Source organism: Nicotiana sylvestris, chromosome 10, assembly GCF_000393655.2.
Source record: "Nicotiana sylvestris chromosome 10, ASM39365v2, whole genome shotgun sequence".
Classification (NCBI taxonomy): domain Eukaryota; kingdom Viridiplantae; phylum Streptophyta; class Magnoliopsida; order Solanales; family Solanaceae; genus Nicotiana; species Nicotiana sylvestris.
In genome coordinates this window covers 154,415,972-154,427,515 of record NC_091066.1, presented here as the reverse complement: position 1 = coordinate 154,427,515, position 11,544 = coordinate 154,415,972, and the positions used below count along the sequence as shown (strand labels likewise).

The following is an 11,544-nucleotide window of genomic DNA, read 5'->3' as shown; positions in this document are numbered from 1 at the left end:
AAAGGTATTGGTGGTTGAGCATTTGTGAGATATTTTTGAATCAAATGCGGCTCAACAATCCAAATTATGTGGTCCTCTTTAGTTTTCGTTCTCTTCATAATCTTCTTTCCTTTTTTTTTTTTTTTAAATCTTTTTTTTTCTTCAATTTTTTGGAAAAGGCATGTGAATAGGGTGAGAAGATTCTTTTCGCGAAATATTAATACTATCGTAAAATAAAATATTAATCAATAAATTGTAACTTAAATCTCCATCAAAAGTGAGTTCGTAATCTAAAAAATAAGGCAAATTACCTACTATTATATTAGGTTAAAGTGTCCGGATAGTATAAAAAAATTTGTACATTGATTGACGTGTATATAACTTAGAACTTTTCTTTAAATTAGAGTGATAGGTTGGGTACCTAATAAAAGAAAGGTCTATTTAATTTGAAAGGATTGAGAATAAATAACTTGTTGGCTTGTGGACCAATATTCTACTGTTTTCTAGCTGCTTAGTCCTTAGCTAATATACCTACTTTCTAAATATGGACATTTCCTCTATCTTTGGTTTTGATTTTGATTTTTTGTTTTATCTGAATATTTTCTTTTTCCCCTTCATATTCCTGTTCTTCCTTTTCTAAATATTTTGGACAACTGACTGAGAGACGTTTGGTCTCCACTTATCATTCATGGGCCAAATTTAGCCTTTAAACCATTTGCCCAATACACTATTTTTAGTAGAGCTAGTACAAGTCGTAAAACTTAGGGCGAAGTACAAATTGGCCGGTCAGTCGAAACTAATTACATTTACTAGTCAAAAAGTGTACAAAAAATATGTATATTATATGTATATAATGCATATATATGCAAAAAAATATATCTTTTCGGCTATTATTTTTAAGAGCGGCTAAACTTATACAGTTCTCTAAAACTTAGTGGTATAAGTTCTACGGGAACTATGGAAAGGAGAATTGAAAAGGTCAAACATTTGAGAGTGTGAAGTTTAATTTTCTCTCTCATAATTTTTCTCGAGATCAATACAAGCATTTATAAAAGTAAGAATAATAAAGCAATAATAAGGAAATAAGAAGGGAAAAAAAGGGAAAAACTACACAGTATAGCCACTGCCAAAAATAATAGCCGGCAAAATGTATTTTTTATATATTAATATATAATATACATATTTTATACATATATTTTGTATATTTGGTTAACGAATATAAGATACGTTTCAAACGTGGATGATTATCATAAAGAGATTCCCAACATATCATATGATTCTTGTTCTTGAAAATCCCCACTTTTTCAAACCCAGAAAACATACAGAATCCTCTGTTTGTAACTCACTAGAGGCCCGAGAAGCAAAGAGAAGATGTGTACGAACGAGATATCCAACAACAAGAAGGAAAAGGACTGAATAGAGGAACTCCCGAGCATTTGGCTATCTCAGATGTGGCGATATCAATGGTGACTCATTATTTCGATGAATCATTTCTTAGGACAGAAGAAGATTATGTAAACACTTACTCGAGATCTCACTTATCAGATTCCATTATGGAAGACACAATTTTTTCTGAAGAATTCGCCATGATATACCTGATCCATGCATAATATCATGAAAAATGGATACAAATTTTTGACTGCTACTTAGTATTGACAATAGGTCTCAAAAAGTATCTAAAAATATCAAATTTAAATATTTGTACCCTATCAAAGTAAGGAACCATGGCATATATGTTTGGAATAAATTCCATTTTGAGAGAGATGAAAAAGCACTATCTTGTTGAAAGGTTCTATACATCTGCCCTTTCTCAACGCATTTCTTTAGACAAAGACTCCGTTTTTCCTCTTTTCGGATGATAAATCTTTCTCAGAACATGAAATGTGAATCAAACCCATGTTTTCTTGATCTCTCTCAATATCTCTCAATTCGAAAATCCAGGATTTGAATTGATGTCCTCTCATTGATTCCTCCTAAACTGCATTGATTTATCCTAAATATTTCATTTCAATTGGAATTTGGTTATTCACCATGTACGAGGATCTAGCATCTATGGCTGAATGGTTAAAGCGCCCAACTCATAATCTGCGAATTCGTAGGTTCAATTCCTAATGGATGCACGCATTTTTGGCTTGGCGTCCAAATATGTAACTTGCCCAAAAAAATAGAGAAGGAAAACAGCCATAGCATAATGTAGACAGACGACTCTATTAAGTAATGTAGAAGGAAAAACTCAAAAAAGAAAAACAAAAACTCCAGCAGAAGTTGAGTTATTCTTCACATTGATCAGATTCTGGGTGGTATCTTAACCCAAAGGAATTGTGATAAGAACTTAGGAGCCTCCTCAGGGACACAGACAATATCATCAAAATTTTATGTCAAAATCTTTAGTGTGTATAAAGCAACAACATATACATCAACATCTTGAGTTCTACGCAATTAGACAGAATTCAATAATCAAGGTACAAAGTTACTCTCTTAACCATTGCATAAGGCAGTTTTAACCTCCAATCTTTCTGTTTACGGCTTAGAGGCCTTCCTTTGGCCGCTGGATCTCTATTCTCCTTCACATCTGCCAACTTCCACATACAGCTTCCTAATTCTGCATCAACAGATTCTAAGAAGAATATTCCGTCCTTTTCAAGGTTTCTCGAGTTCATTTCTTCGATATAGCTAACTCTCATAGGCATGTCCTTGAAGCGGGATAAGTCATCTGGTACTTTTAGTAGCCTCTCAGCACCAGGAGATGATACCTTAGGATCACAGGAAAGAGCTAATGTTTATTTCAAAGATCAATACTCCCATGGCCATTGTCAATTTTTTACAGAAAGAGAAGACAGCTACAGTTTTAACAGTTACCTCAAGGGCGAGATCATCAGGAATTTTCCCTAGTGCACCAGCTTCGTCTAACATTTTCTTGTATTGGCGGCTAAATTCTTCCATCTCATCCATACTCGGACAGCCATATCTGATGCAAAGAGTATGTTACAATCTACACTACCACCAGCAACAGCATATCAAAAGAACTTGCGTAGAATAACCAAGTGAAACTACAAGTATGCACTCAGATTTCAGTTCATTAGAGATTGTTTAACTTGAACAGCACACATCCCCGTTTGGCCATACATTTTGACAACGTTTTTTCAAATCTTTTTTGAAAACATTGTTTGTTCATAGATTAATGATCTATTTTTGAAATTACTTTTCAAGATCCCAAAATCTAGTTTAAGGTAGATTTTGGGTGAAACTTGTTCTCCCACTCACAAAACTTCAAATTTTTTTCAAATAAAATGCATGTCCAAACATAATTTCAACTTCCAAAAATTATTTTTCAAAACTACTTCAAAAATTATTTTTTCAAGTTTCAACTAAATTTATGTCCAAACGCTAGCTTTATTTTGGAACATCCAAAATGTTGGACATGTTTGCACAGATTATAATACAACAATAACAAACCCAGTGTATTCCCATAAATGGGGTCTGGGGAGGGTAGGCAAACCTTACCCATACCTTATAAAGATAGAGAGGTGGTTTCCGATAGACCCTCGGCTCAAGGAACATCGAAGATAAAGCAACAAGTAGCAAATAATAGTAATAACAATATATTATACTCCAGGACCTTACCAAATCTCTCTATATGTTTTAAAATTTTAAAATAAGTCATGAAACTTTTAATAGAACTTCTTGTACCTATTGAAAGCTGCTTCTGTGACATTAATGCTCATTTCGGCCATCTGATTTTCTTCTTTTTTCCTTTTTCTGGTTTTCACCTCTTCAATTCTAACCTGATTTCCATTTCTTAAAGTGTTAACAGAAAATAATAGAATTCCACCTACTCAACTTTAAGATCAATAACCTATGCGTGAATCTACACTAGAGTAATGAAACACACCCCTACATCAATATTTCACAGTATTCGCACTTTTACCAAAAAACAAATTGTTGAAACAATTCAACTTCTAATAACATGGGGAAATTACACGGAAAAATAACAATAATACTGCAATAACATTATTTATAAGCGGATACACGGATTGGCTTGAGTCGTGCTAGGCACTGTCCTAAGAAACTATTTCAGCAATGTGAAATCTCTCTCCAGAATTAAACAAGCCTACCTCTATTTTTGAGGATACAGAAATCAGCAAAATATTAAATTACAAACCCAACTAGTAGGAAAAGGAAATAAGAAAGGAAACAACTAATATTTAATAGTAGATAACAAAGAAAGAAGAGAGGCGTAAAAGTAAATGAAAGAATGGATGTTTATTCTATGTTGGGATTTGCTGAAGGAAGTCCTTTTTATAGGCAACAAGCTAAAAGCTTTTCTTGCCATTTGTCAAGCTTAGTTGTCAAAAATATTGCATACATCTTGCCAGAACATGATATCAAATGTCACTCTTTGTTGTTTGTAGAACACATGGACAAAATAAGTCATTTGTCCATATTAGCTTTGAAATACTGTCACACTTTTGCCTGAACCTAAAAAGAAAAAAAAATAGGTTCTAAAACCATTGATTGTATGCTTATTGGATATGCTGAACATAGTGTTGCATATAGATTTTTTGTTTTAAAAAGTGATGTGTTTGATTGCAATATTATAATTGATACAAAGAATGCTGAGTTTTTTGAATATATTTATCCACTGTCTGATAAAATTACTCATACACCTGTTGAAACAAAAAATATTATTGCAGTATTATTGTTATTTTTCCGTGTTATTTTCCTACAATCTAAGAAACTACGGCAAGTAATACCACTACGGAAATCGTTGATGGTGCTACCAATTTTGGTGTTGTACACGCTGCTACTGTTCCAGTTGACCTGCCATATATCCATGATGTTGCAACTACGTTATTGCATCCACAACTTTGACAGACACTAATGTCAAAATATAGGTATGTAAATAGACGTGGTTACATATCCAATGCTAATATTAAAACCTTCAAGAAAAATGCACCTCAATGCAAGAGAAAAGTTGAGATAAATGACAATCTCGCTAAGTCAAAATTAAATTTGACTAAAGCAGATAATATAGCTGCGGTCATATTCCAAATAAATGATGTGACCAATGTGAGAGATTGGGTGATAGACTCTGGTGCTACTAGGCACATTTGTGCAAGCAAACATGAATTTTTTCTTACATCCAAGTTGAAGAGGAGAAGAAACTATTTATTTTGGTGACTCAAGAACAAACCGCGTTTTTGGGAAAGGAAAAATTAATGTGGTAATATTTTAAAGCCTTTGTTGACAAATGTCATAATCAAAAACATGTGGCATCCCTTCTAGAAGTCACTAGAAAGATGGCAAAATGCCCTTGTAAAGTGGCAAATTCCATCTGCCATGTTTTTGTCGTGCAAAACAAAGCTTCATGCAAATGAGGCTATAAATAGTCATTGTCAACCTCTCCTTTTCATTATTAGCAAGACAAAAGATATACTTTTATTTCTTTCCCTCTTATACATCCTTCTCCTTCTAATATCTAATTCTATATATTTTAATTGGCATAAGATATTAGTTGCTCTTTCTCTTCCAACTAGTTGGGTTTGTAATTTAATATTTTGTTGATTCTTGTATCCTCTAAATAAAATAGAGGCAGGCTTATTTAATCCTGGGAAAACATTTCACACTAATGAAATAGTTTCATAGGACAATGCCCAACACGACTCAAGCCAATTCGTGTATCTGCTTACAAATAATATTATAGCAGTGTTATTGTTATTTTGCCCGTGTTATTTCCATCTCTATTGACAACATGTCGGCCTTAACCCCATCTCTTTTGAGATTAGAAGAATAAATTTTCTTCCCACTGGTTTAGTCAGAGGATTGGCCAAATTTTTCTCTGACTTCACATAGTCAATGGAAATTATTCCATCTCTCAACAATTGTTTTATGACATCGTGTCTCAATTTCATGTGTCTACTTGTACAATTATAAGATTATTCTTTGCAATAGCTATTGCCGCTTGACAACCACAATGCATAGGCACAAGAGGCAATAAAATTGAAATTGATTCTATTATGAAAAATAATACACGAATTTTAACTGATTTACCTCCTGGTGCAAAGCCTATTGGTTGTAAATAGATTTTCAAAAGGAAATTTAATCCTGATGGATTTTTAAATAAATATAAAGCTCTTGTTGACGTACTGCATGTTCCTACTATGAGGGCAAACTTGATCTATGTTGCCTTGTTGGGAAAAGTCGGAGTGAAAGTGTCATTTGAATCTAATAAGATTATAATGACCAAAAATAATGTGTTTGTCGGAAAGGGCTATTGTAACCAGGGACTCTTTGTACTTAATATTTCTGATGTTATCAATAGAAATGCATCTGCTTTTGCTTATATAGTTGAGTCTATTTCTTTATGGCATGCTAGATTAGGACATGTTAATATCGCATATATAAGAAAAATGCAATCATTAGGTTTAATATATAGTTTAGACTCAAACCATATACACAAGTGTGAAATATGTGTTGAAGCTAAAAGTACTAAAAAGACTTGTTTTTCTATAAATAGAGAAACTGAATTATTATTCTTGATTCACACTGATTTAGGCGATTTAAAGCAGACTATGACTAGAGGTGGTAAAAAATATTATGTGACTTTTATTGATGATCATTCTAGATTTACTAAGTTGTAGTTGCTTAGAAATAAAGATGATGCATTTAATGCTCTAGGTTATTTCCCTACAATCTAAGAAACTATTTCAACAATGTGAAATGTTTCCCCAGGATTAAACAAGCTTACCTCTATTTTATTTAGAGGATACAGAAATCAGCAAAATATTAAAATTACAAACTCAGCTAGTTGGAAGAGAAAGAGCAACTAATATCTTATGCCAATTAAAATATATAGAAGAAGATATTAGAAGGGGAAGGATGTATAAGAGGGAAAGAAGATAGAAGAATTTTTTTTGTCTTGCTAATTGCTAATAACGAAAAGGAAATGTTGACAGTGGCTATTTATAGCCTCATTTGCATGAAGCTTTGTTTTGCATGGCAAAAACGTGGCAGATGAAATTTGCCACTTTACCAAGGCATTTTGCCATTTTTCTAATGGCTTCTCGAAGAGATGTCACATGGTTTTGATTATGACATTTGTCAACAAAAGCTTTAAATTATTACCATAGAAACATCCATTCTTTCATTTACTTCTACGCCTCTCTTCTTTCTTTGTTGTTTACTATTGAATATTAGTTGTTTCCATTCTTATTTCCTTTTCCTACTAGCTGGGTTTGTAATTTAATATTTTACTGATTTCTGTATCCTCAAAAATAGAGGTAGGCTTGTTTAATCCTGGGGAGACATTTCACACTGCTGAAATAGTTTCTTATGACAGTGCAGCACGACTCAAACCAATCCGTGTATCCGCTTACAAATAATATTATTTCAGTATTATTGTTATTTTCCCGTGTTATTTCCCTACAATCGAATTGCTGGTGAAATATAATATTTCTATGAACCAATAATTCTTATTGTAAGCCAGAGATTTTATCAATCACATTTTGACCCTCGCAATTTTGCTGTTCAACGCGATTTTGCGCCATTAGGCCATGCGCGTGCCTGGTTATTTATGAGAGGTCTAGAGACTAGGCCAAAATCTCAAAGGAGCGGCCCCACTTCACTCTCATATAGGTGAATTCATCAAGTGTATACTGCTTTTAAATACATCATCCATAAGGAATATGAATTCATTAAGAGTTATAACTCAATCTCTCAATTATTAGCAGTCAAGCACTCTATTTTAGTGCTTCAGTGTCAATATCGACTTGTTATTACCCATATGAACCTACTTCATGGGATCTCCAATCACATAGGTTGGGTTACCATCTCTATTGACAACGTGTCGGCCTTAACCCATCTCTTTTGAGGTTTGAAGAATAAATTTTCTTCCCACTGGTTTAGTCAGAGGATCAGCCAAATTTATCTCTGACTTCACAAAGTCAATGGAAATTATTCCATCTCTCAATAGTTGTTTTATGACATCATGTCTCAATTTCATGTGTCTACTTTTACAGTTATAAGATTTATTCTTTGCAATAGCTATTGCCACTTGACAATCACAATGCATAGACACATGATGCAATACGTCCTTTATTAAAAGAATATTAGCTAAGAAGTTCCATAGCCACTCAGCCTCAGAACCAACTAACTCTAGAGCCACAAACTCTTCTTTCTTTGTTGTCTACTATTAAATATTAGTTGTTTCCTTTCTTATTTCATTTTCCTACTAGTTGGGTTTGTAATTTAATATTTTGCTAATTCTTGTATCCTCAAAAATAGAGGTAAGCTTGTTTAATCTTGAGGAGACATTTCACACTGCTGAAATAGTTTCTTAGTACAGTGCTTAGCACGACTCAAGCGAATTCGTGTATCCGCTTACAAATAATATTATTGCAGTATTATTGTTATTTTCCCGTGTTATTTCCCTACAATTTTGGCCCCAACCTTTTGTTATAAACTTTTGAAATAGTGGGGAAGTGTGGTAGCATTTCAAAGCTAATATGGACAAATAGCTTATTCTATCCATGTGTCCTATAAACAAAAAAGAGTGGCAATTGATATCATATTCTAGCAAGATGCATGCAACATTTTTGACAACTAAGCTTGACAAATGGCAAGAAAAGCTTTCAGCTTGTTGCCTATAAAAGGTACTTCCTTCAGCACATCTCTAACACAGAAGAAACATTCATTCTACGCCTCTCTTCTTTCTTTGTTGTCTACTATTAAATATTAGTTGTTTCCTTTCTTATTTCTTTTTTTTACTAGCTGGGTTTGTAATTTAATATTTTGCTGATTCCTATATCCTCAAAAATAGTGGTAGGCTTGTTTAATCCTGGGGAGACATTTCATATTGCTGAAATAGTTTCTTAGGACAGTGTCTAGCACGACTCAAGCCAATCCGTGTATACGCTTACAAATAATATTATTGCAGTATTATTATTATTTTTTCGTGTTATTTCCCTACATTATGTACCCATCCAAACTTCATCAAGTGGGACAGAGGGTTGTACTTAATAGTGACATCAATCTGGAGGACAGATTGTATCATTGTTCTTTTTTTAGAATCTGAAGTTTAAAGATCAAACACAAGAAAAACATGCTCTACTTCATTTCTGGAAGAGATACAGATATAGACAAGAAGCCTGTGTTGCAATCAGCAACTTACTCGTTTGGAAGTTTGTCAATTCTCACATAGATGTATCCGCGAGGACTAGTTTTGAATGCATAGAGCTTCATCTCATCACCAAACTGTAGTAGCACATCATGGGCAAGGGATAATGCTTGCTCACCCCAAGGGCAACTTTGCAAGACAATTCCTCCACCATCACCTCCATCACCGATCTAAACATTTGAACTGCTAAAATCAACATAAACATACATGCCAAAAAAGATGAACGAAAAGAATAAAATTGATTTGTATAACTCGAAAAGATCACGTACCTCAGGCTTAGCGTCCTCGTCTTCTTCTTCCCATAAATCTATTGGTTCTACGTCCTCAATCGTTTCATCTTCAAACATAAACACACAAAATGTGACTGTGTGAGAGAACAGAAATTGACGAATTTGATAAAATTTCACTAAATTTAATTGAATGAGAATGTGGAAAAAGTAAAGAGCGAACACCCTTATATTTCTCAAAGTCGATGAACATTTCCAATTCATTTACCTCCCGATAGGGAGGATAAATAATGTTTACAAATTAATTTCCACACAAATCAAACCTCCAATCTACCAATTGGGGATGGAGGTACTCTACCACTTCAGCAGCCTCAATGGAAGAACTAGGTGGAGGGAAGCGGGTTCAATTCTCCCCTTTGTTGAAAAACTATACCACGTAAACAAGGTAAAAACATTTTGTTCCCGATATATTTAAGTTGTTGAATCCCCTTGACCTAAGTAAAAATTCTACTTTAGTATTTAAGGGGGTTAAAATTGCTTTAGGTCACAAGATCAAATCTTAAATGTCACATTCTAGTATTTCCTTGAATCTCCTTGTATAAATTCCTAGCTTCGCCACTTCTCGTCAACATATTCATTTGTTGCTTCACTAAAATAACAATATATGTGGCCTAGGGGTGGGAGGAGAACCACCTTTCCGGTTCAAATCTCAGTGGAGGCAAAAAAATACTAAGTGATTACTTCCCATCTGCCTAGGACTTAGTGGATAGAGTTATCCGGTACCTGTGCCGGTGGGAAGTAGCAAGTACTTGGTGGAATAGTCGAGGTGCGCACAAGCTGGCCAAGACACCACCGTCATAAATAAAAAAAACCATCTTTCTAATCCCTAACAAAAAAGGTATTAACATTCATATGGGTAAGTCATAACTTAGTTTTCTTGAAAACAAAATTCAAGCACAACTAGGGCACGCTTGGCATATATATCCGATATCTTCATCATTGTTTCTACATTGAAATAACAAGCAAGTATCACCACAACATCAAGAATAAGCAACTAGAATTTAAAGCACTACATAAACAAGATATCAAACACCTAAGGAGCAACTAAATAGAGAAACACCAAAAAAAAATGAAACAAGAGAGCATACAGTGAAGTGAGTCGTTTCCATTTCTATCTGGCGTTATTTCTTCTAAAGAATTAGTGCTCAAGTACCGAAGAGCTGAAACCGAGATGTGTTTATTAAAAGGAACACCATTTTGCAAAACATTACAAAGATTGTGAAGGCTTTGTTTTGGTTGCAGTATTGTTGGAAAACGATGGTGATGGTGACGGAGAGGTGTAGAGAATAAAGGGTTTCGCAAGAAATGGCTGATTTTGCTACTCAGTTTACTTCTCACCATCCTTTGAGCAGCCGAAAGTCGCAAACTGAGAGTGGAGCTCTGGTTTTGTTCTGCTGCGGCACTCTTTACATAAGTCGCTTATTGAGAATGCGACTTATAAATTCTTAAATGTCTTTTATCTTTTTTCCCACTAAATGCGACTTATGCAATTTCCCTTAAATTGCATTCTACAAGTTTCCGCCCGCGGCTAAATTCACTTGTTAAACTCTGAAATTGCTTGAAATAGGGAGAAAGAGAATTGGGTAAGGTATTCTCGTTCAAATATGCACAAACTTGTAATTATTTTTTAAATAATGAACCAACACATTCACCATATCGAAATTTTAAAAAGAATTTACATTTATATTTTTGAAATAAATATTCATAGTATAAGTTATGAGTTCAGTTAAACTCAATAATTTTTGCTTTGTCCTTGTACATGTGTAAAAAAATTTACTAAACATTATATAAATATCAAATTTCGAAGTCATGAACTCAAATGAACATTGGGTTCAATGTTATCCCTAACTCGCAAGGTGCAAATTCTGAATCCGCTGGTTTAAATTCCATGACAATGTCATGAAATTTCACACGTAGAATATAAAACTCCACGACACGTCTATGTTTCAATCATAGAGGCTGCAAAGTGGCTATTTGTAAATTTTACCCAATTACTCGGGCCAAAAGGAGGAAGATTGAAATAACAACGTACTTGAACTTTGTCGAAATTCTACAGAATGCTAATCAAGTTGAAGTGAATTATTCAATTTTTAGTTTCATTTC

General features: G+C 33.8%; 1 protein-coding gene across 2 annotated transcripts; it reads right to left on the bottom strand.

Annotated features, from left to right (window-relative positions):
• Nucleotides 1-2,233: 2,233 nt before the first annotated feature.
• On the bottom strand, nt 2,234-10,845 carry LOC104234371 (uncharacterized). 2 transcript variants are annotated; one of them, XM_009787928.2, is made up of 7 exons: nt 10,530-10,845; nt 9,424-9,491; nt 9,149-9,324; nt 4,734-4,800; nt 3,670-3,764; nt 2,839-2,947; nt 2,234-2,732 (listed from the first exon to the last, which is right to left on the bottom strand). In XM_009787928.2, exons 1-7 carry the CDS (start codon nt 10,780-10,782, stop codon nt 2,430-2,432), a joined length of 1,071 nt encoding a protein of 356 aa, XP_009786230.1. In that variant the 5' UTR covers nt 10,783-10,845; the 3' UTR covers nt 2,234-2,429. The 2 variants fall into 2 exon arrangements, with proteins under 2 accessions (XP_009786230.1, XP_009786231.1); XM_009787929.2 differs by lacking the exons at nt 3,670-3,764; nt 4,734-4,800 and having other exon boundaries at nt 10,530-10,841.
• Nucleotides 10,846-11,544: the final 699 nt, after the last annotated feature.